Source organism: Triplophysa rosa, linkage group LG1, assembly GCF_024868665.1.
Source record: "Triplophysa rosa linkage group LG1, Trosa_1v2, whole genome shotgun sequence".
In the NCBI taxonomy this organism is placed as follows: Eukaryota; Metazoa; Chordata; class Actinopteri; order Cypriniformes; family Nemacheilidae; genus Triplophysa; species Triplophysa rosa.
In genome coordinates this window covers 34,429,199-34,454,968 of record NC_079890.1, presented here as the reverse complement: position 1 = coordinate 34,454,968, position 25,770 = coordinate 34,429,199, and the positions used below count along the sequence as shown (strand labels likewise).

General features: G+C 42.6%; 1 protein-coding gene across 8 annotated transcripts in view; it reads left to right on the top strand.

Annotated features, from left to right (window-relative positions):
• zfhx3b (zinc finger homeobox 3b) overlaps positions 1-25,770 on the top strand; it is a 224,376-nt gene that overhangs the window by 119,926 nt on the left and 78,680 nt on the right. For 7 of the 8 annotated variants that reach the window (XM_057347034.1, XM_057347482.1, XM_057346956.1 and 4 more), the window contains 2 exons: positions 5,933-9,071; positions 13,461-13,957. In XM_057347034.1, the coding sequence (XP_057203017.1) occupies positions 5,969-9,071; positions 13,461-13,957 (3,600 nt within the window). In that variant the 5' untranslated portion in view covers positions 5,933-5,968. Of the gene's footprint in view, positions 1-2,023; positions 2,037-5,932; positions 9,072-13,460; positions 13,958-25,770 lie in introns of those variants that run through there. The other variant, XM_057347314.1, reaches the window with a different exon arrangement.

The window sequence follows — 25,770 nt, the reverse complement described above, 5'->3', positions numbered from 1 at the left end:
GTGTGTGTGGAAAACGCTTCCTGTAATTAATTGTTTGTTCGAATTGTTCTAGTTCACAAATGCAAAATGCGCAGACAGCCTCATGAGGATGCAGAGCATTCTTCATGATGGGTAAATAAACATATGCTCTCTCTTTCCTGTGAAATAAGCTCTTTGCACTCCTCCCTTCTGTGTTGGGGAGCATGCTGTGTGCACTCACGGTGCCTGGGGGTGAATGGAGGGCTTTTTGCAGCACGAACATGATCACCCATCTCTGATTATACATCAATACCTTTATCCCTGGGATAATTTATGCACTTAAAAAACACAAAGCTTCATCCTGGCCAACCACTGGGGAAGGTGGAAGGAAATAATGTGCGATTCACTTTCCTGTAAGACTGGTTAAGAGTTGAGAAAAAAGACAATGCGTTGCAGCCGAAACGATATGTTATTTTACAGTTGTAGAAACTGCGTCCAGTTTATTTTTACATGAGATGAATTTAGTACTATATTACTTGGATACATTGGGTCACTTTTTTAGTTTCTGTAGAAAATTCGCTCTTGTTTTTTACAGCTTAGCCATTTTTATACAATTTGCATGACGTAAAAACCTAAAACGAATTTTGTGGTATTACTATTGTGTAGTATAGTAATACCGTGGTGCTAGTGCTAGAAACGGCAAGATTAGAACTTCAAGTGAAATAAAAAAACATATTTCACTTTCTTTGCATACGATGTCGAGAGGTAATGAGTGGCTTTTGGGCAAATGGAAGCGCTTACCAAAAAACAACACTGAGTGGAGAATCTCTAACAGTATGCATTTTTAATGGTGAAATGTGGATATGTCGAGTGCGGTTTTAGCTCCGTGGCTTCGAGTGGGTTTCCGTGGAGCTCATTTGTACCCCCAGACCCGTTCTTCTGCCAGCCCCCCATGCTGCCTGCTAATTGGCAGGAGACTGGGAGCTTCCTGCTGCGCAGTTGCCACTTTCCCCTCGCTGTACCACCTCGAAACAGCTCTTTTTTTGTAAGCCGAACCGAGTAATTAACCCACAGCTAATTAACCACTTCTAATTACACACGAGGAGCCTGTTTCTTTCGCACTCACCGAAAGTGATGAGACGCTTCGCCCGCGCGCGGCTTCCCCTCGGCTGGTTTGAACCCGCTCCAGATCTCGTCGGCTAAACAAACTCGGCCTCGCGCCGCGTCGGGAAAACATTTTTATGCTCCCTTTGTTTTGTTACATTGATTGCATTCGCAGATCTTGCGTTGTTACCCGAGAGCGAAAATTATCACCGAGATTCCGTTTCGGCCCCTAGAACAGAGAAGGCTATTGATACCTCGGAATCAATTCGTCTGTGTTCAGGCCAGAGACCAATTAGGAACAGATGAGTTTGCAGATGTTTACCGTTACAAAAAGTCACGGAGGAGTGCCTCGCATTTCCACAACAAACATAATCTATTTAACGGTGCCAGCCCGGGCTGTGGGAGAGATGCATGTTGGGAGCGGGTTTTCGGTTGGCAGTACAGCTGTGTGCAGTGGCAGCAGCGTGCCATAGATAGCTCTGCTCTGTCATCGCTTACGTACTCCGCACTCTCTCACTTTTCTTGTCTCTCCGCAGCCGCTGCTATTTCTGTTGCACAGACTGATAGCTTGAACTAAAGATCATTGATTTTACGGGAAGCAGTGTTTACAGCCAGAGTGCCATCGACCTGAGGTGACTCTTTGCCTTCTGACACAGCAACTCCACTGAAGTGTCGCTCTGTCAGTCTGTCTACATTAAATGTTAGGGATGAGGATACGTTTTTACCATAGTTTTTTTTCTGTAGCTCAGTTGATAGAGGTCACGGGTTTGATCCCGGAGAACATGCATTCTGATAATAGTAATGTGTTGATATGAATCATTTAGTAAATTAGACATTTTTGTGTCTTTTATAGGTAATATTGCCTATACAGACATTATTTATAGAGCGCACAGGGTCTGAACTTGAATTTGGGATGTGAGGACTCCATTTGGAGGAGGCCAATGGCTGTTAGGTGACAGATTGCAAGTTGTTTGGTGAGTTTGGTTAGTTTATTTTAGTGTTATTTACTTTAAGCTTTTTTAGCTGTGCAAGTCTTAATTCATATGGAACTGTGCGCAAGTTTGGGTATCTTGGATGCTTCGCAAAAAAAGTTTCAAACAAACTTTTGGTTAAAGGGACCGTTTGCCCAAAAATGAAAATTCTGTCATTTACTCACTCTCAGGTTGTTCCAAACCCGAATAAGTTTCTTTGTTCTGCTGAACACAAAGGAGGATATTACGAAGTATGTCAGTATTAAAAAATAAATACTATGGGAGTCAATGGGGGATGAGATCTGTTTGGTTACTGACATTCTTCCAAATATCTTCCTTCGTGTTTAGAGTAATTGAAACAGGTTTGGAACAACTTGAGGGTGAGTAAACGATGACAGAATTTTCATTTTTTGGGTGAACTGTCCCTTTAAGTGTCTACATAGGAAATATAGATATAGATTTTCAAACCTTTTCAGATTAACTGTAATCTTGGAGATGTTGCCACAGTTTTTATGGGTTTAAGATGACTTCTGTCTCTTCATGTAATTCCAGACAAGTTGATGATATTGCCTTTGTGTGTGGGCCATATTGTCCACATTGGAAATCTTTACTGATATTTCCTACAGGCACAGATGCAAAAAAGGCTTATTTTTTGGTGTAGCATCTTATGTGTTGAAGAAACACGCTTCTAATATTATTTATTTATTTGCGATTTTTAATTAGACATTTCTCTGAGGCATCCTCAGGCTGTGTTTGTATCCTTCAATGAAAACATTTCCTTGTGGAATATCAGAAAGCCCTTTCCGTTTTATCCATAGGAACCTTCCCTTCCCCGCATATTCCTGTAAGTTGCCTTGCATTTACGTCATTGATTTTTCAATAAGCGCCCTAACCCTGTAGTGGCCACTCTGTGTGATGGCTAGATCTTATTGTGGAAGGCTGAAAGAAGAAAAACAGGGTCCACTCCGGACCACTGGGAGGTGATGAAAAAGTCGTCTTCAGCAGTAGGTTGTGTATTTGTGGGATGCCGGGGTCACTGCCGCACCCTGCGGCGGTTCTCAGCTGGGGAGTTAATTCCGCAGGAGAGAGGCGTTGGGCCTCTGGGGGCCTGGCCCTTGGTCAGGTGATTGTGCGTGCTTATAATCAGATGGCTCCTTAATTCCCTCCTTGCTCAGCCGGTAAATCCCACCAAATGAAAGGGCCCATAAATAAAAACTTATCTCATTTTCTATCCCCTCTAAATGACATCCAGACCTAGCGTCCGACAGTGTTCATTATGCACCGTGCTTTTTCAAACATTAAAACCTTATCTATTTTGTTTGGCAGGTTGAAGGGGAGAATGTTTTCTATTCTGCCTAATGTGAGCCGAGAAGAAAGTCGTTTTTATGTTGCTATCCATAGACCTTGCCAGTCATACGCCGGATCATTTAATGAAGTAGTTAGTGAGCATACCAGATTTGAGCATTTATTGTGCTGTTGGACTTCTGCAGGTAGCAGTAAACATGATTTAACAATGTTTAGTCAAAAGAAAGCATTAATGTGTCAACATCTGAAAAGAATTGACTTACACAGGATGTAATGTTCAGATTGTGTCTGGTAAAGAAGTGTAACCTCTCTGCTGTGGCGTTACAGAAATCTGTCTGGACCCTAGTTAGTTTGAGGGAGAGATTAAAGATTCTTTTTAAACAGGTGTCGCTTTGGAAGCAGACCTTGAGCGGACAAACTGCATTATATCTGCCCGCCCATCTGCGACTGGCAGACTCCAGACAATCCTATTGCACATCAGTAACCACTGCTGGTTATTGAATTAGACCATCTCCATTTTAAAGGGCAATCCTGTTTTCTGTAAGCAGCAGACGCGCCCAGACGGGCTTGGGCCACTGGTTTCGAGTGCGGTCTAATTCTTTAAACTAAGCCATCTCAATTGCTATAAATGAAATGCGTATCATGGCAGATTTTCAGGATTGAGCATTTGTGATTGCCAGAGCTATAATCTTTGAGCTGTTTAAGTAGTAGTATATGGCGTCTATTAGGTCCAATCCCATAATGCAGTAGTGTTGAGAGGGCATTATGAACAGGTTCCTGGAATGGTATGTTTGGAGTCTTTTATCGGCATTTATCTGTGGCTGTTTATAAACCTCAGAGCACTTTACCATAGCCGTCTTGTTTTGGTAGTCATTAGTAATCATGTAGAAGATTGTATTCATCTTATTTAAATCTTATTGCTATTAACCAAGACAAAATACTCTTCCTCTTGTACCATTTTGTTATTTTTTTATTTATAAATCATAAAAAAATAAGACAAAATAGTTTTATTATAACTATACAATTTATATTATATAAAATGATTACTAATGTTCATATGAAATTAATGAAAAAATATACACTGAAATTATATACATTAAATTATATGTATATATAAATCAATTAATTTATTTCATAAATGTTATATTTTATTTCATTCATAATGTCCATTTATTTATATTAATTTATCTTATACATACATATACAATTTTTAGGTTAATTTTAAAATGATATATGTTGGCACTGTGTGCAACCTCATATTGTGGTTTTGATAAGTGGGGGAGGGCTTTGTAGGTTGGGAATGGGGGGCATGTCAAATTTTCATCAGACATTCATGAAGTGGGAGTCAAACGTTATCAATCTCCCTAGCCAAGCGCTCACATGTTAATACATTTGATGGGGGTGGGGCGGCAGACACAGCGTCTGATCACTGCTAAAATTTGCATCCCTAAGTAAATAAGTAAATAAATCAAGTAGAGGCAGCGAATGTGCTAATCAGGCAGGACACGGTGGTTAGCATGCTGCCGGGAATCTTTTCTCATGTAATATTCAGCAGTGGAGGGTGAAAGGGCAGGCCAGAGTTATTGGTTTCAGTCTGGTTACCCCCTTTAATCAATGCTGCCTGCATCCCTTTATTAAAATTATTAGCTCAGCAGTATCTCTTTTTTTTCTTCTTGTCTGCTCAAAACTGTGGCCTGCTCATGGCTCTTCGTTGCTCAGGGCAGCGCTACCCTCAGAAAGTTCGGCACCCATTTATTATTTCGGAGGCGGAGAAGTGTTTGAAACCAGACTGAGCATGTAGCTTATTGGATTCTAGATCTAAACACAGCTGCATTTGGAGTAGGAACACAGCTGTTGTATTTCAGGAGTTTTTTTTATCTCTTTATGTTGTGTATGTATTTATATACATGCTGCAAAAAGCATATACACTTCCACTGAATGCCTCCTCTATTCAAACAGTGTGTATCTGTATGTGTGGGATCTATAATGGAGGTCCTCAAACAGCGTGGCTAATATATTTCCGTAACCTTCAGTTCTTTCTGCGGGTGTGAGATGGATCATGCGCTGATGGCGGGTTTCACTGTGTCTAATTAGCGGCACAATGGAGCTTTTTTATCCATTAAGTTATTCTATTATTCTGTTTCTCAGACCCAATGTTAATTAAAAAAAAAAGATGTATGCAGGATTCAGAACATGGTAGACTCGGGGTGTTGTGTGGAAGGTCTAGATAAAAGATGGTAACTGGCTGATATGACAGGAGGAGGCATCTGAGCTGCCTTATTAGTGCTTGTCTGAGGTATTGTGTTTAAGTACCTAATCTAACCTAATGAGCACTCTTGTCATTTTCCACCATTAGATCTCACACTTTTGTTTCTCATCTAATCTACTATACATTAAGCTGCGCTCCTCTTTCTATACTTAGCATCACCATTTATCAAGACACTTTGTACGTCTGGTTGAAAGTTCAGCATCGCAGGACTGAAAATTAGGTTGAATAGAAACAACAAAAAACTTTTTTTTTCACGTGCTATTGTTCTCTGAGACATCGTACATTAAGCAGTGTTTTAACACTTTCTCTCTTTTTTTTTCGTCAGGCCTGGATGCGATGAACGCCTCATGTAGGCATCAGCATGGAAAGCTGTGAGTCTCCCGTGGTTTCTGGGACAGACGATGGGCTTGGCTCCTCCGCCACCTCCCAGCAGCAGCACCATCCACAACCCTGGAAAGATCACCCAAACGCACAGGTCCCACCTTGCAACCAGCCTCCTTCATTGGAGCCCTTGTCTCTCGCTGCACCCCACTCAGCCCAGCTCCAAAACCCCAAAGCGCCTCGTGAGGCTGAGAGAGAACAGCAGCAACAAACGCAGTCCCAGGCTACCAGCGATAGCTCTGCTACCGGACGGCTGCACCCCAAAATAAAGGGGTTGGAGGAGGACGAGCAGGAGGCAGTGAGCTGTGGAGAAGAGGACGAAGACTTGGAAGACTTGGACGACATGGAGATTGACAGCTGTTTTCCAAGTCTGCAGCCTTTTCCTGGCATACCTATGGTGCCAAGCGGAGGGGGCATGCCCATGCTCATGCGGCAACAGCCCTCCCATCGGAGTGGAGCCACAGAAAGTGGGAGCGAAGAAGGAGAGGAGGAGGAGGAAGAAGAGGAAAGTAGTGATGTGGAAAACCTGGCTGGAGAGATCGTCTACCGGCCTGATGGCTCCGCCTACATTGTGGAGAGCCTCAGCCAGCTGATCCAAAGCGACGGGAGCATAGAACCAGGGCTGCTCACTTCAAACTCTCTCCCCAGTGGGGGAAAGCCAGGGGAACCTGCTGGGACCTCCTCTTCGGTGTACCCTCAGATTATCAATACGTTCCATATAGCTTCGTCTTTCGGAAAATGGTTCGGCTCCTCAGACCAAGGTTTCCCCAATACCTCAACCCTGGCAGGCCTCAGTCCTGTCCTGCACAGTTTCCGCGTCTTTGATGTGCGGCACAAAAGCAACAAGGATTACCTGAACAGTGACGGGTCCGCCAAGAAGTCCTGTGTTTCCAAAGATGTTCCCAACAACGTGGATTTCTCCAAATTCGACGGACTGGCCCTTTATGGCAAAGGCAAGCCCATTCTCATGTGTTTCCTCTGCAAGTTGTCCTTTGGCTACGCACGCTCCTTCGTCACGCACGCAGTCCACGACCATCGCATGACCCTGTGTGAAGATGAACGCCAGCTCTTAGGGCACAAGCAAGCGTCTGCCATTATACAGGGCATTGGCAAGGACAAAGAGCCACTCATTAGCTTCCTAGAACCAAAAAATAAGAACTCTCCTCCGCCGCCCACCCTAGTACCCATGAACTCAGGCCAGAGCTTCTACGGCACGTTCAGCGGGGTTCATTTAGAAGGTGGTGGCAATATTGAGGGAGGTGAAAGCCTCCTCAGCAAAGACTCAGATTTGGGTCTCCAGCAACAAGCCCTTCTCACGTTGGGTGGCCTTGGCAGCCCCAAAACACTCTCCCTTACCTCAACCCCAGGCCCAGCCAAAGACTCCAGTGCTCTGTCCATGCCACAGGGTAGGAGAACAGAGGGGTCTGTAGGAAAACAGGGGACTTATAGAGGGGGGGATAGGGAGGCAGGAACTTGCGAAAGCAAGGCCCTCCTTCCTGGTGAGGAGATGGCCTCAGAGGAAGACGAGGAACTTCTTTTAGAAGAGGAGGATGAAGAGGTTGAGGATGAAGGCACTGCGGTGGCCTGTAGTGGAAGTAGCAACAGCGGTGGCAGATTTGTGGGGGAATCGGCTGTCTCAAACCAAAGCATCTCCAAATCTCCTTTATTAATGCCTAGTAGCGCTCTCCAGCCTTCTGCTTGTCTCTCCGCAGCCAGCCCTGCACTCAGCAGCAAAGCCTCTGCTTCCATGTCCTCTTCCTCTATCAGGGGGTCAGAGGAAGGGATGGCTGCAGACGGTGGAGGGAGAACTTTAGAACTCCCTCTGAGCTTTAACTGCCAGGGGACCATGGTCCCCATGGCGATGGCGGCTGCCGCCGGTAGAGGGACAGAAGAGGACGGAGCCGCAAGCTCCTTTGCGAGCACGTCCTCCCCTCTTGCCTCCAATGCCGCCGCTGAGGAAAGTGCCAATCGAGATAGTGCCACAGCTCCTGAACCAAATGAATGCCCAGCAGAGGGAGATGAGGACAACGATGCCCTCCTCCATCACCACCACCACCTTCACCACCCTCACCCGTCACCGAACTCCCACACGCATCCCCATCACGCAGTTCCTTGTGACATGTCAGGAATGGGTGAATGCGCTCAGAACCACAGCAGCGGAGGCAGCGGAGTGGAGTGTCCGAAGTGTGATACCGTCTTGGGCTCCTCGCGCTCATTGGGTGGCCATATGACCATGATGCACTCACGTAACTCGTGCAAGACGCTAAAGTGTCCCAAATGCAACTGGCACTACAAATACCAGCAGACCCTGGAGGCCCACATGAAGGAGAAGCACCCTGACTCTGGAGGCTCCTGTGGGTACTGCAGCAGTGGGCAGAGTCACCCCCGCCTCGCCCGTGGAGAGAGCTACACGTGCGGCTACAAGCCCTTCCGCTGCGAGGTCTGTAACTATTCCACTACCACCAAGGGCAACCTAAGCATCCATATGCAGTCTGACAAACATCTCAACAACATGCAGACATTACAGAACGGGGGTTCTATTCCTTCGGCTAGCGAACAGGTGTTCGGGCATGCGCCCGGTGGGGTTGTGGCCATTTCCTCTGCTGCCCAGGCCAGCGGTCATCACCCTACTCACCACCATCACCCAGCCCAGTCCTCCACCCACCACCATCACCCAGCCCAGTCCTCCACCCACCACCATCACCCAGCCCAGTCCTCCACCCACATGGCAGGGCCCTGTGGTGCCCCCTCACCAACCAAGCCAAAAAGCAAGCCCACATGGCGGTGTGAGGTATGTGACTATGAGACCAATGTAGCACGTAACCTACGAATCCACATGACGAGTGAGAAACACATGCACAACATGATGCTGCTTCAGCAGAACATGACCCAGATGCAGCACGGCCGGCTTGGTCTGGGGGCCATGCCTTCACCCTCGGAGGCCGAGCTCTACCAGTACTACTTGACGCAGAACATGAGCCTTCCGCCTGGCCTCAAGATGGATCCCTCGGGAGCTGATGCCCAGTTCCTGTTTGGTGGTTTTCATCTGGACCCCAACATGGCAGCCCTGGCCCCAGCACTAGGTAAGTTTAATAAAAAACAGAGTTACAGTTTAAACTGTATTGTTGTTAATTTGAGTATTAAGTACTGTCTCTGTTGTTAAAAAAAACAATGTCATATGTCTTATATGTATTAATTGTAATGCTTTATTTCCCCCCTTAAGTAGGATTTGTGTGTTCTCTACATTATCTATCCATACATTCAAAACACTTAATCTTCTGCTTTAACCGGTGAATCTATGTCTCTGCCTGTAGCCTTCAAGCATACCTGCCTTGTTTAACACACTCATTCTAAACAATTGTTTAAAAGGTGTCTCAGACTTAAAGAGGCACAAATAAGACTGAATTGTTTTTGAAGGGCAGCAAGCGCTGGTATGTAGTGAGATAAGCACCACTCAACCCAGTGAGTGAAAAACATTTAATGTTTTTTTCTGTGAAACATCCATGTGTAAGGCCTGAATTGACTTTTGCTGTTGTTACTGAAATGCAGTATTTATGTTTATGTATGGAGCTTTCCAGAATTTTTTTATGATTCTATATCTTGGACATAGAAGTAAAATGTTTACGATTGGTATTGAAATAAGCACAACACAATTCAAGTTAAACATTTTTAAGTCAAACGTAACGTCATGCACCATGAACTAACATAAATAATTGTCACATTAACTAACGTTAACAAAGATTCATATATGCTGAAAAACTATATTGCTAAGTGTTAGTTCAACAAAAACAACCTTATTGTAAAGTATAAGGTTCAAGTAAACTTAAAGTAGTATTGCTACTACATTAAACTTTGGACATGTTGTTTGTTTGTACAAAGACGCAATAAACAACAAGCATAGCTGCTACATTAGACACGTGAGGATACATTATGTATCCAAGCGCCTAAGAAGTGCTAACCGATCCTGCAGATTTCAGTTTCACAACAGAGAAAACAACAGAGAGAGCGAGAGAAAGACAGGCACATCTTCCTATTACTCAAGCTTCGGTTTACTTTCCGCATCTACTCTTGTCATTCTATCCGGGTCACTTTGCCTGGGAAATTCCCCCTTTTGCTGCCGCTGTGTTTCTTGTGAAAGGTTGGCTGTGGCTATGTTCCACATGGCCCTGTCCTCGAAGCCTTTTTTACTAAACATCAGCATTTTAATGTCATTATTAGCTACATCATTCGTCCTTTTTTCCTGCTTTTGTAATTGTGGCTATATATTTTTACTCCGGTCAAAAAAGGGCCTAGTGAGGGTAATTCGACAGCATAGCGGAAATTTGGTATGCCAGCTACAAGCCCACAATTTGCACAGGCTTGTCTCAAATTGTTGCCAGTTCAGAGACATGAACAGGAATTGATTGCCATGACTAATTCTTTTCTTTTTTCATCTTTCTTCCATCCATTTGGTTGGTTTTCCAGTGAGGTAATATTCAATAAGCACATTACAGGGATTCACTGACAGGGCATACGGCCTATAAAGAACAGTGTTGTCATTACCTAAAAATCTGGAAATGTCTATCCATACACTTAAGTCATGCACAACAGAATCAGATCTGTCACGAGAGAGACTTTGGATTTGTATGCGATCTGTAAAGTGACATCTATTGTTTATTTTATGCACAGAGGGACATCTGGAAACGTCAGAATTTTTTATTATTGTTTTTACAGTTTTTAATAATTACTTTACATTAGATAAATTTAAACATTTTGCTAAATTGATTGGTCTAAAGTAGAGTTTTTTTAATTGCTTTATTAAAATTGTCATTTGACTTGTTTTAATCAGAAAAACAGAAAATGTTAATGTCAGTGCACTTTTTTCACCTACAAGCCGCAAGGTTTAAGGTTTTGTTTTAAATCCTCATTTTAGAGTTCCAGATTTTTATTTTGGTCTCAAATATGGATTTCAAATGTTTGATTTCCTGCGAGCAAACTTAAATCCTGAGATTTGACATTTGGAACTTTAATAAGACCATTTGCAACTCAGATTTGAGGTCTTCCCAGAATTCTTTAAAGGTTATAAATACTATATACTAGGGATGCACAGATGTATTGGCCACCGATATTAAATCGGCGGATATTGGATTCATTGAACACCATCGGCATGTTAATTAATTAGGCAATGAGTTGCATGTCTGAATAATCCAATGTTTTTCTCTGAGCAAAATAATTAAATGGCAACAGCACAGACTTTAAGTTTATTAAAGAAATGTTCAATGTTAAGTTAAATTTGAGTTAATGTTGTTAATAAAAGAAATATTGGATGGCAAAAATCACCTTTGAAGATTGTCGTGTTGGCTTATTGTATTTTTATCTTTAAGAGATATTTATCATATCTCTTAAAATGTTAAATGGATCCAATTGATGTTCAGTAAAATGAATTTAATGCAGAAAAACTAGCTAGTATTGTAAAGTATTATGCAATTGACCAATACACGATTCGGATGATAGTTGTTTGTTAAAATCTGTATCGGCAAGAAAATTCCTATCGGTGCATCCCTACTATATACGGTTTAAAGAATTAGAGGTGTTAGAAGTGAAGAGAGGCAGCTTGAAGGTTAACTTGAAGATACAAGCAAAAAAGCAATTTCAAAAGAGAGAAACTTTGAAAGCACGAGATTAAGAGAAAAAGAGAGAATGTGATGGAGAGAAATGGTTTGAACTGAGAGTGGTGGATTCTGGAATGATTTGAGGGAATTGTCAGAGGTCTCGCCACCCCTGCCGTAAAAGCCAAAGGTAATGGTGAAATAAGCAGGCCATGCGCTGCCCCGATAAATAAAAAGAGCTGCTGGAATGAATTTAGTGGAAAGCCACACGGGTTCAGCGGGTGCGCTCAATCTGGCCAGTGACAGATTGGAGATCAGCGATCTGAGACAAAAACTTCTACGCAACCTTTGCCTCCAAATCTCAGCCTCTAGCGTCTGTTCTTAGATGCCTTGCCGAATGTCTCCTTTCTGTACCTCCCACAGCTTTATTTGTTCCTTCACAACACAGAAGCTTTGAGCAGAAATAACCTGAAAATTGTTTGTATCGATTTGTGCCCAGTCAGAGGTGAAAGAACCTCTAAAGGAGAGGTCTAATTTTTATATTATTCTATGAATAGCGGTCTGTGGTTGATTTACAGTAATGTGTGCCGGGGAGCTCTTTAGTTCTCCGGTAATGATTGAATAACTGTGCTTTTTTGCTCAGAAGCTCACAGCCTCTGGAGTTGATTTAATGTCGGGGCTATGAAAAGTACAGCAGTCCAAACAGGACTGTGTAAATCCGCACCTCCACTCTCATCTTCTCACTTTTTCTCTCGGCTCAAAGAGAAGGATAATCTTGGATTTTATAAAATTATGGAGCTAAAAACACACAAGCACATTGTCCTCTGTGGCCTGTGTGAGCTGGAGAGCAAATCCATTTCGTCTGCATAGACAAACATGGGTCTCTGTTAAAAGGCTGAACTATGCACCTTTTCCCCGTTTCCCAGAGCATTCCTGTAACTTGAGGCAGTTTAAATGGGCAGAAAAAAAGCACAGATGAGATGTCTAACCCTTACCGTTACATGCGTCTATAAATACCTTATTGCCACAGACGAAACTTCTACACACATTCTGTCTACTGTTTTTGTTTATTAATGTTTTTTTCTATAATGTTATAAATATGATCATTTCTGATCTCATTAAGTCTGGTTTTATCATTCTTATGTAATCTTTATTTATTTATTCATTTTTACTGCTGTGTTATGTCTTCGTTGCTTTGGCAATATGGTATGTATAGATCAAGAACTTTTGAAATGTGTTAAATTTGTCAATCTAAATAGGATCTAAATGCTGTAATTTAAAGGGATAGTTCATCCAAAAATAAAAATTCTTTCATTATTTACCCTCATCTGTAAGGGGTGGACTGGCCATCTGGCGTACCGGGCGTTTTCCCGGTGGGCCGCTAACGTATCGGCCCGGAACGGAGGCGGTGGCCGCTAACGTATGGGGCCGTAACGGGCATACGCGTTTGCCGCTAACATATGGGGCCGTAACTTTGGCCGCTTAGACGGACGTATTATAAATGTGAATGCACGCAACGCGAATGCAAACATACACGTATGCAAACATACACGTATGCATGCACCACAGCCCCAAATCCCCCCTGACAGATTCAGTGGAGGGCCGATGCGGGCATAAAAATGCCAGGGCCGATTTTTCTTCCCAGTCCAGCCCTGTCATCTGTGGAACACAAAGATATTTTGAAAAATGTCTCGGAGTTTGTGTACATACAATGGAAGTCAATGGGGGCCAGTGTTGTTTGGTTACCAACATTCTTCAAAATATCATCTTTTGTGTTCTGCAGAAGAAATTTATGCAAATGTGAAATTACATGAGTGAGTAAATGAAAAAAATATTTTTTTAATCTTATTTAAATCTTATTTGCTCTGATTTTTTTACACTCAGTTGGAGGGGACATGGCCATGGATGTACGCCTGGGCGGAGGTCAGCTGGTCTCAGAGGAGCTGATGACCCTCGGTGAGAGCCTATCCCAGTCCAGCGACCCTTCCCTCAAACTCTTCCAATGCGCTGTGTGCAACCGTTTTACAACCGACAACCTGGACGTGCTGGGTCTGCACATGAGCGCCGAGCGTTCGCTCCCTGAAGAGGAGTGGAGAGCTGTGGTGGGCGACTCGCACCAGTGTAAGCTGTGCCACTACACCACGCAACTCAAGGCCAACTTCCAACTGCACTGCAAGACTGACAAGCACGTGCAGAAGTACCAGCTGGTGGCTCACATCAAGGAGGGCGGCAAGGGCAACGAGTGGCGCCTCAAATGCGTGGCCATTGGCAATCCCGTACATCTCAAATGCAACGCCTGCGACTACTACACAAACAGCCTGGAGAAGCTGAGGATGCACACGGTCAACTCTCGCCATGAGGCCAGTCTCAAGTTGTACAAGGTGAGTCGAGTGTATGTACATGTGTCCTAACCAAGCTTTAACAGCAAGTCATTTTAGTTTTGTCTAGAGTGAAAGCTTCTTTGGTGGTGCTTTTTTGTCCAATTTTTTTATAGCTGGTCTAAAAAGGGAGACCGTGATGGACGTAAAGGAATTATCTGGTATATTAATCGCGCAGCTTTCTTGTATCGTTCAGGTTAGGGCACCTTGTTATAAGATCCTCACGGAGTCTCCTGTATGACTGAATCGACCAGTGCTTTACGTCTCTACCACGACTATGAGCGATGGGCTGGTGCAGTATATTAAGGCCTAATGTGCATGCAGCGCAGAAGGGAGAACGGGCACTTAGAGGGAGGGAGGAACACCCGGGTCAGCAGGGTGGGGAGAAGGGCAGCTGATGAAATTGCTGGAAGAGAGGATGAAGAAGTGTGAAGAGACAGAGGTTTGGTGCTAATACCGTTCGGAGTGGGAAGGGCAGAATCGCTCTCGACAGCCGTATTGATTTTCGCCGGACTTGGAGCTTCACCTTCCACTCTAATCATTCCATAATAGCCAATGGATGAACACTCTTTGAACAAATGGCCATAAATCTAACAGGCCTGATTCCATTTAGGCACCTATCCTGTGTGTCTGCGAGCCCGGCTCGGGCTGTGTTTAACCTAGACGGGCCCAACTTCACACAAGGACTTCTTTCTTTAAATATCTGTGGCTCGCGCTCATTCGGTCCCATATTTAATGAGAGCACTTACTTGAGCGGTCTATTTTTTATAGTTTTTTTAATGTTATGTTTTAATTGGGGAGCATCATTTAATTTTGTAATATAACTATATTTAACAAGAAAGAACACAGTTTGAGTGGTTTTTGGCTGTTGGTTAATGTTATTTTACACACTCACTTGGCCAAGGTTTTGTCAGCCGAAAAGTTGAATCGGAGGAAATGGAATTGCATTTTGAAGAAAGGTTACCAAGACAAACTTGTTTTTCATTTGGAATAATGGACACTGATGAATTGTGCACAATAAGACCACAATTGGGTATTGATGTTAAAGTAAATAGGGTCATAGTGGAAATTCCTGTTTTTAGATGTCCCAGCCTCCTCCACACCATCTAAACACTTTTTTACCGCTTAATGTCCTTTTCTGTATAGGAACTTTTAACTTTACGAAGGATGAAAAACTTTGCTAAATCTTTGCTAAAATAGAGCAACTTCGAATAACATCCAAAGCTCTGTTAGGGCCACGAAGGTTTAACTTTTTAAAGGGATAGTTCACCCAAAAATGAAAATTCTGTCATCATTTACTCACCCTTTTGTTATTTCAAACCTGTATGACTTTCTCCTGCAGAAGACAACAGAAGATATTTTGAAGAATGTTGGTAACTGAACTTCAGCGGTACCCATTGACTTTGGCATTGATTTTGTATCCATACGACAGATGTCAATGGGTACCGCTGTTGTTCGGTTACCAACATTCTTCAAAACAACTTCTTTGAGTTTTGCAGAAGAAAGTAAGTCATACAGGTTGAAAAGAGGGTGAGTACTTGATGACAGAATTTTCATTCTTAGGTGAACTATCCCTTTAGAAGTCCTTTCATTGCAAGAACTCTGTTTGAACTCTTCACACCTAGAGACTGTCCAGGCAGTCATTATTTCTACAGATTTTGGTTGGCTGTTTTCTCCAGGAACCAGATTGTAATGTCATTTGGGGAGGACTAAAAATCAGCATGAGCTGCCATTGCCCGCCACAATCAAGCCGAGACATGAATCAAGCGTATTTACAAATACCACAATGATTCAAATATGTAACACAAGACTCTTGATGTGCCTGGCTTGACCTGTGGAGGCAGCGCTGTTGGCAGAGCGTGGGTCCTGGGGAACCGAGCTGAATTTTAGGATCAGTGGCAAGCGATAGGTGACATCTTATGTAGACATTAAAAACATTTTATTGTTCTGGATGGAGCTTTTTTATGTGGAAATGTAGGAATGCACCACATACTGAGTTTAATAAAGTGAACTCTTGTCAGGGGGATGTTCAAGAAGCATTATATTTCGTCCCTTTTAGGAAAGAGAGCCAGCTGAGAAGAGACTAGTCCGCCTAACAGCGCATGTTCAATACTCTGTGGCAGATTAGAAATGTTCGACACATCCGAGCATGATAATTTGTAATCTTTAAGCAGCTTAAAATGGTTCCTCGGCTCTAAAAGCCCCACAGATCCCAGCAGAGAGGAAGAGAGCGTAGAGTTGACTGACTTGACAACGGTATCGGTCTTGTAAGCATCAGCGGCGCTACCCTCAAACTAAGACATTCACGGCTTGAGTTATAGCTGGATTTCATGACATGCAAATGTGATTACAGGGCGATACGCGTATGGTGCTGCTGAGGTCTAGTTTTTAACCATGCAATGCCACACGCTTCACTTTGCAGTGAATTTATAGCTCCGATAGACAAACTGACTGCCCGACACCAACAAGAGTCATTTGCCAGCTTGGCTGTACAAGTGGTTAAACGGATAAGGAAAAACGCTGTGTTTATCCCTCCCGATTGAAATCTGATGCGAAATGCAAAATTGTTGGACCTCCTGCCGGGGGAAAATAAATCAAGTCAGCATAAACGCGCCGTAAGATGTGGTAGATCCTCGGGACACTTTGCCCGAATCAAACTGGTTTGCATTAAACGGGCCCTTTGTGTGCACAGCCCCGTAAATTGGAGCCTGTAATTACTGGAATTAAAAAGGAAGGTTTAAAACTATGGCTAAGCTGGATGGGATAATTTGAGAGTCTGTGGTATGCGGCACATATTAGGGCTTTCTAAAAATACACCTTCCCCCACCACCCCATGGATTGGAATGTTCCGAAGCCACTGGAAAGCTTGAGAGAATCGCCCTGACCGCACGGACCACTGCACAGCGGGGGTGACACTTCCCGAATCTGCTATCTAGGGTGCAGGGTTGAATCCGTCTCGGGTTTTAGACACACCCGTTACACTTTGTGATGAACTTTTACCTTCTGTTGCTCTCTAAGATTTCCCGCTTGCTTGCCCGCTTTGTAGTGGCAGAAATGATGTCATGACGGTCACCCGTAAGCACTTGCAGATGGAGAATACAATAGAACCAGGTTTAGGGTTCAAGTTTGTTGTTGGTGGAGGCTGCGGTGTGTTAAGTCAAAGAAAGCGTTCACTTTGACATGTTCTCTATAGTGCACAGGTTATCAGGCCAAGGTTTGCCAAAGAAAAAACATATTTTTGTCTCTCTAATCTTGACTCAAAATGTAATAACTTCTCCTCTGAAAAAACTTACTTTTTACGCTGACAAACCACCTGGCACCCACTTTTCACGATTAGGTTAATTTCGATCGATAAAATCAAATTCCACACGTTTTTTCTTGTTTAATACTTGTACAAGAGTTAAAGGGATACTTCACCCAAAAATGAAAATTTTGTTAACATTATTTAATTAAAAAAAAATGATAATCCTTTTTTTTGTTCTGTTGAACACAAAAGAAGATATTTTGAAGAATGTTGGACAGCAAACCGTTCTGGGGAACTTTTGACTACCCTTGTATGTTTTCCTACTATGGTGGTCAATGGGGGGCAACATCTGTCTGGTTATATGCATTCTTCCAAATATCTTTCTTTGTGTCTATCAGAACAAAAATGTATACATATTTGGAACAACTCGAAGGTGAGTAAATGTTGACAGAATGTTCATTTTTGGGTGAAGGATCCCTTTAAATTGGTGGTTTATTTTTATTATTTGTGAATCAGTCCCCACTCAAAAAGCAACTTTACGTCTCCCATACGTTCACGTCTAGAGTTGTTGTTTGTGCTGAGTAAGCACGTCTCAGACGCTGGAACGCACTTTTGCCAGCTCGGAGTCCGAGACTTTGTTCTCAGCTCCAGACAGGATGGAGTGAGGCAGAGCTTCCAGGCAGGCCTTTCAAGGGAAGAGGAGGAGTATCGGGCTGGCTACCTTCCTTGTCTCAGGGGCCGGTACGATCTGGGGTAATTGAGATTGATTGGATGTTATTTTTCCTCTTGCAAATGTAGTCCATTAGCTTGGCACATGCATAATCAGTTTAGAGCACAGTTAACTGAATGTAATCATGTTCTACGGTGTCTGCTCGCACAAAATCCACTCCAGATGCCGCATGGCCGTGGAAAGAGAGGAAGAAAGTGCCGTCACTATCACATGGGGAATCTTTACCCAAGAAAGGCCTCATAACACACACCCCCGCAGCACCACCTCCACCGCCAGCGTGTTGGTCTCGCTCCATTAAACGCACAAACTATACAAACTGTGTGCTGTGCACATTTACACACTCCCTGTAGGCGCGCGCACACGCTCTCGTCTGTTCACTGCCCAAACTCTTGCAAACAGAACCCCGGATCACATGTTGATGTGTCTCAGCTATGCTAACAGCGATTTGACCGCGCTCCAAGTGCGGCCCGTGATCCAGCGCAAAGCGTCTGGATTTTGGATGCTCTCAACGTATTTTTCCCTCCAGTGCAATCCAACCGGATCAGCCGGGGCGTGAGGAAGGAAAATGTCTACACTCTGGAGAAAACAAGGAAAAAACACGCTAAAACAAAACGGACAGTAATGCGAAAACGGGGATTAGCCATAGCGGCTACGCTGAAAGGCATCTCGATCGCGCTGATCCCTTCCGTTAATAATGATGTTTTTTTATCTAGATTTATCTTCGTCAGAAGCCACAACTTTTACACGAATAGACCGGGATTGCCCGGGCTCCAGCAGGATTGCGTTTTGTTTTTTATTATCACATAAAAGTGCAGAGTAATTTCGAGTTAAAGTCACCAGGGAGCGTTTTACCACTATTGGTACAGGCCGTGGTTATATCTTTCATCTGTGGACAGTGAAGCTCAACCTCTATGCCAGAGAGAACGGCACACCCAAACTCTACAAGTCCCTCCAGACTTGTGTTGGAGAGAGGATAGAAGGATGATTGGAGGGAGGGGGATAGGGAGAGTGAGAGAGAAGCGCTCATTTAGATGGAGATACTCTGCTAATTATCATGGCTGGCCTGTGATTGTTCGGTAATAGTGCTCAGTGGGGAAAAAAGGTTTGCTGCTGTTCCAGGAAGAGCTGAGCTTTGATTTACCGGTAGTGCCGTGCTAATAAAGCGCCCATTCCATATCCACAGAGCTGTTACTGAGACATCCTGCCTCTCTCTCCGGTCAAAGACATAATCCATATCACCTACAGGAGCCGAACAACAGGTTGCATTTGAGACTTGCACTCAGAGAGAGTTTACAAAAAAATACATATATATATATATACCTGTATATATGTGGAACGCAAACGGAGATGTTTAGGCAGAATATTAGTGACCGACAGACTCGGTCACCATTCACTTTCATTGTAAAATAAAAAATTGAATGAAAGTGAATGGTGACCGAGGCGGTCGATATCTAACATTATTCCATCTGTGAAAGGGAAAAAATAAGCATTTTTGTTTTTATTTAAAAACACTATTTATAAGATTTTAATGATCAAGATTTGGATCCCCAAGTTGCCGTCTCTCCCAGCTCATAGGGTGCCGAACAGATGCTCCCCTTTGAGAGGAGGGCAGATTACTTGCCCCCTGAAGATTAGTAGAGTTTTGCCGGGAGAGCGGTCTGTCAATGTGGGAGGGGCTTGTTGCAAAGAGGGTGGGATTAACGCCGTGTCTGGAGGTCTGCAGGAATTTCACAACTCATTCAGCCCCCACCTCAGAAAGGCCAGGCGCAGACCCATCGCCCAGCTGCTGCTGGCGGTTACGCGCATCTGACCCTCTTTTAAGTTTATTTATGTGTGTGTGTTCAATGGAGGGACCAGCAGCCGTCCAGAAACACATGGTAGGCCAAACTTAGCTTTCGTATGTTTTCCTGTATTACTGAAGAACGTCGAGCGAGAGGGAGCGTGTGTCTTTGTCCAGAGGCCGAGGAGCAGATATTATTGTGTTGTAATGGTTGTTTGTTTTGATTTCTCCCCCCTCTCTCTTTTTGGGCAGCCAGACAAGAGCAAGTAAGCAATGCTCCTGCCACTGCTGAAGGAAGCTGTTGATCCCATTATCTGCTGCCTGATCAGCACAAACAGGGGATTGGAGACCGGAGAGGGACTGGGGTGTACACAGGGATCAGAGAGTGTTACGCCACTGTAGGAAGGAGAGAGCGCGTAGTAGTTTTTGAAGTACGCGTAGGCAGGTCAATGACGGATGAGGATGTCCAATAAATCAAAATCTTTTACAAATTTAGTTTAAAATCATTTTTCAAGTTTTGTTTTTAGAACTATTCGATCACATAACTATTTGATTCATGCTAGTTTGGTTTGAATAAAAAACCTTTTCAGCAAATGCTTTGTGATGAGGTGGTACAAAAAGTGAGAAGAATGTATACTTTTTCACCCTGATATGTAATCTTATCTTCATTTATCTTCATTTTTATATAGTAAGTTTAGGTTTTTTTTGTTGTTTTTATGGTTCTAAAGTTTGACATTTAACAATTTTGAAAGACTTATTGACTTTGATGAACGGTCATAATGGTCAAATATCATTCTCCGTTTTCGTATAACATTGACATTTTTTCTGCATTACTTAGCAATCATTTTTTTACATTAACATTTTAAATATTTTGTTTTTAAAATGTCTTTTTTTAGATGTATTCTTAAGGAATTTGCAATAACTATTAAGATTTTCTTTTCAAAAATGTTTAATTCGTTTTGAAGAGGCTTTTATCCATGATCATTTCTGGACTCTTGTACAACCATGACATTTTTGTCCCACTTCATGCCCCTCAAATACCAAAATGAACTTCAAAAATTGTAAACTATTTTAATAACGGATGAGGTGTATTCAAGTCATTGTATGCTATGCATGATTAGAAATCTTAATGTGTTTTTGGTCAATTCAAATATCCGGACCAAAAAAATCAGCATCAAGTCATTGACCCAAGCGTAAGCTTCAATTTGAAACAAACCCAGGAGTAAAACCCCAGACTGTATTTCTGACCATATATCTGTCTGACTCACACTGTCTCCCTCTTTCCCCTCGCTCGTTTTTCTCCATTCTTTGTCGTCTAAAAATTAATAAACAAGGCTAATACCCATCATGCATAAAACAAACCAGCAAGGGTCACAGGCTGGTGGGTGGTCCCTCTCCGCTCCTGTGTTCCTAAGGTTAAATAGCTTTAATCCAACCAGCCTGGAAACTAAACATTTCTCCAGTCAAGTCTTTTTTTCCCTTTCTTCCCTGCTTTTTCTCTCTCGTTCTTTTCATCTTTGTAGCCTCTGCCTTGCTGTGATTCCTTATAAAGGATAACCACTGGAAGTCACTATAAAGATGGCAAACAACGTTGCTTTTCACGCCATCATGGTGACTAGTTAAAGTTGCCATTGAAGCTATCTAAAGCGCAGTTACGTTGCAGAGCATTAAACACTGTACGCAGGACTGACCTGACTTCTTTTTTATTCAGTTATTTGACATTTAGTAGATGCTTTGAAGCGATTTAAAAGTTCACTTACTGCAGGCACATTCCCTCCGGGGTTAAGTGGCTCGCTCAAGGGCACGTTGCTGATAGGTCTCGGCAGCGCTTACGTTCATGAATTACACCCCCGGGTTTGAACCTCTGACTTTTACGTTCCCCGTTCCCAGCCCTGATTTTAAGCAACTTTCTCTTTTTACGTTGTGCCTTAATGTTTTATCAGAGTTGTGCCAGCCTCAGTCTTGTAAAAGATATTACCGTTGTATAGTTTATATTGCGATCACTGCCAGCACACCTCAGTCCCTCCTCCTCCTCTCGTCTGGCACAGCGAAGAAAGTGCTTGTTTGCCCAATCCTTAAACTGACTTTATTTTCAACCTAATTTGATCTGCTTGTTGTAAAGTTTTCTTAGTCATTTACATGCATTTGTCAGTCAAATGAGAGTCAAATCTTTTTCAGGTCCCAGAGCAGTAAGCGTCTGGCCTTTTAATATAAGTTGTCCAGACAACAGTAGAAAGTAATGAGACCGACGCTGGCCGTGCATAAGGAAGAACATTGTATTGTTCAGAGCTTGTTTTATTTTGTAGTACATTTGTGAACCTGGACCGCAAAAACAGAAAATCTGGAATCTAAGGGTGCAAAAAATCAAAATATTGAGAAAATCGTCTTTAAAGTTGTCCATCAGAGAGGCTGTAGCAGGCCGTTGCTAGGAAGAAACAGGTTTGTTTTAATGCTCTCTATTGGCTTACCACTGTAATGACATTGTGGAGAGTAGATAAAGCCTAAATCAGAAGTTCTAAACTTTACATGGATACCAAACTTGAGTGGGTAATTCTCAAAGAGCGGGCAGCAGTGAGTGAAGTTTTGAGTGTGTTTCCGGCCATTTTTATTTATGATTTTGCTCACAAAATAACGTTTTGATATATTTACAAAAGGAAATGTTCGAAAGATCTTCATGGAACATGATCTTTACTTAATATCCTAATGATTTTGACCCATACAATGTACAGTATTGTTGGCTATTGCTTCAAATGAAGAGTTTGGTTGCAAAATGAGAACTCCGTATTTAACATTTTTCCAAAAAAAAAATGTATCGTGCATTCCAAGTAATATCAATCAAACTGCATTTGGTTTGTTTTGATGTAAGCCATAATAACTCATAAAATACAGCTAACTAACACAATAAAACACAATAAAAACGTGGTAACATAATAAAAAACATGATTTTTGAAATGTATTTAAAACCGAGTTCTCATTGTGGAACCAAGCTCTTCAAATATACTCGTGCTACTTAAGACTGGTTTGTGGTCCAGGGTCACGTTTGTTTGAGATGTTTTTGATATAAAATGAGTTTTATCACAATTATTTTGCTTTTGAAGATAAATATTTGAGTTCATCATAAAATCGGTTTCATTGAATACTCTGAATGTTGTGAGATGTGAGAACGGTGCGATCTGTTTCTCAAGAGAAAAGTCTGAGAGCCTCTGTTTGCTCTCTGTCTCAGAGAAACGATTGAGATATTAAAGACGTCCTATTTGTCATGTTTCCTTGCTGTGGAGGAGAGTGCAGGAGAGAAAGACGGTGGGTGGGAAAGAGAGCTGCAGACAGACTCGCTGGTTCACCAGCATCAATACATCAGTGACTTAGCAACCAGATTAATGGTTTGTGAGTGGCCCAGGCCACAAGGCTGCTCTCGGTGCTTAGTGGCAGGCGGAGGGCTGGAAAACACACTGTGTTTAGCTTTGGGCTGCTGAAGAGAGTCTTGGGACGAATAAATCCGCACATGAAATGAGGCTTTGGACCTCACCGTTTTTCACTCAGCCCTCATCACAGACGATATCTCTGTCTTCTGAGTCCACGAAGTAACAAAGTTCTGTTGAACTCCACGGAGGAGAATGCAGAGGTTTTTAGTTAATAGTTTAGGTTTCGAGTCTAGATCTCGACGGTCAGATAAGGCGGTAGGGTCGATGCTCTTTCTCTACCGGGGTAAAAATGTAAAGATGCCCCCCCGCTGATATGGACATTCATTGAAGCGTCTTATGCATGGCCTAATTGCCGTGCACTGGAGTGCAAGGTTAGGTCTGGGAGCTGTAAATCTCTCTGTGTTATGGGGGCAATGTTTTCACCAGATGCAGACTACAGATTTTCATCCCTTTGTAATTAAGCAGTTCAGCTCAAGGTGTCATATGGTTTTTATTGGGGCCCCTCTGGAAAAAATCATTTCACACCTTGTTTTCTCATCATGTGCTTTTATGCATGTAAAAGGGGGGAACCATGAGAAAGTAAATTAAAGTGGGGAAATGAAGGATTACGGCTCTATAGTAATAGAGAGAGAGATGATGGTTTGTCATTAAGAGGTGTTTTAAAAAAAGACTTTAAAATGTTATCTGCTAGTTTTCTTTCTCTTTCAATTTAAGTGAGCTTTACTGGCATGACAAAATTGTAGATTTGCATTGACAAAGCATTTGCAGCTGGTCTGCATACAAATATTGCAAATGGGGAGCAAATATACCATACATGTAATATATTTTATGTGATTAATGTTTATAATATCAGATGTCAGACATCCGGAATAAAAGTTTGTGTAACATTTCAGTATAGGGGGCAATTCTCACTGTGAACTAGTTGTTATTAGCACGCCTATTTTTGGCATATTGGCTGTGTATTAGTATGCGTGTATGTGTTTATAAATACAAAATAAATATGTTCAGTGCACAGACATACTTTCCTTGCGATTTAATTATTTGACAGCCCAAGCATACGAGAGATTTGTCTTGATTATTTTTTTTTTTCTGTGACACCATAGGACACATTTAAACAGTTATTTGTCAACTACCCAAATATTACCCCAAAACAAAGAAAAAATCATAGTAGCAATATAAAGTCTGTTGTGTGTAGTGCAAAAAAGTGAATAATATATGGAAATAAAGTACAGTTTAAAAAAAAGATTTGACAGTTTTCACAAAAAGCAAAACAAATATTTTTTCTCTCTAGCTCTCTCTTTCTTGCTCTCTTTTTACTCTCTCTCCCTTATTGGACTGCTCTCTCTCTCTTTTCTTTCTCTCTCTCTCCACCACCTGTGTTCTACTTTACTCTTATTAAAGCGAATAGGAAGATGTTAGACGGACTCAAAGTGCATTGAAGGGCAAGTGGAGCATTCCGTTTTCCAGGGTCAAGTTAAGAATCGCATTTTCTCTTTTCTAACTCTTGCTGGCCATACGGGACACCTGAAGTACAAAGCACACACCCCCACATATATCAATACCAACTTCCTCTTGAGGAAGCCCCTCCCACTGATGAGGTAACTTCTTAGGTCAACCTCTCCAAGGTGCCTTTTATTTTTACAAGCTGCAGCTGTTGAAAGAAGGGGAAACAGTTTTCTTCTGTTGTTAAGCGGTTTCACACATTTGTGTATCACGATGCATTTTTCATACAGCAGTGCTGATTTATGAAGTGGAGATTTTGGCGCTGTGGGCGCAGAGATGGAACACAGAGACAGCAGAGGAAGTCTTCTACACAGCCACCACATTCCTCCACCCACTCCCCACAGGATCTCTCTCCCCCTCCATCCTTCCATCCCCACAGCATCACCACATTCAATCAACACCATGCCTAAAATAAGGCCCACTGTCTGCCGCAGACTTGGATGGTCCGTTTGAACGCGTTATCTCTGTCACTGCGAAGGAATGTCCATAATTTATAACTAGTTGGGTTGGAATGGTCTTGTTCTGCTAATTTGAACCAGAATGCCGTCTTTGCTACTGAATAAAGCAAGTCTCGCCACCGGAGAAGATTACAGGATTTTGGTATGCAAATGATTGTTATTAAATTAAGCAAAGAGAAGAGAGGGAGTGCCATATTAATGAGTTCTATGAAGCAGGCTTTATTAAATATTTGTTGACGTTGCAGAGGGAGAGATGCATGTGTGTTTTAATTCGGCAGCGGCTGCTCCCAGCGGGTCTCTGTATATACATACATACAGTGCGTTTGTTCTGTATTTAGTCGGAGCGGATTCTTTTTTTAAATCTGCCTCCATTACAGCATCTGCTTCAGAGTTGTGCGATCCTTTGCTCTTGGGGGACCCACATCCTTTTTAATAAATGATTCTTGTTACCCACTTCTCTGTATACTTTAATAGGCATCGCCCTTAAAACATTATGAATATGAACCCCTCCTCCCCTCTGTGTTTGTCCCTTTTCTATTAATTCTGTCTGTCTGAGATGTAGCTCGACCTCTGTTATTCCAGTCTGCCTTTCTGCCTCTTTCGTTTGGTTTTACGGCTTGAGGGATCTTTGAACTTTTGCAATGATGAGATGTAGAAATCGCTGCGGTTTATCAGGTGA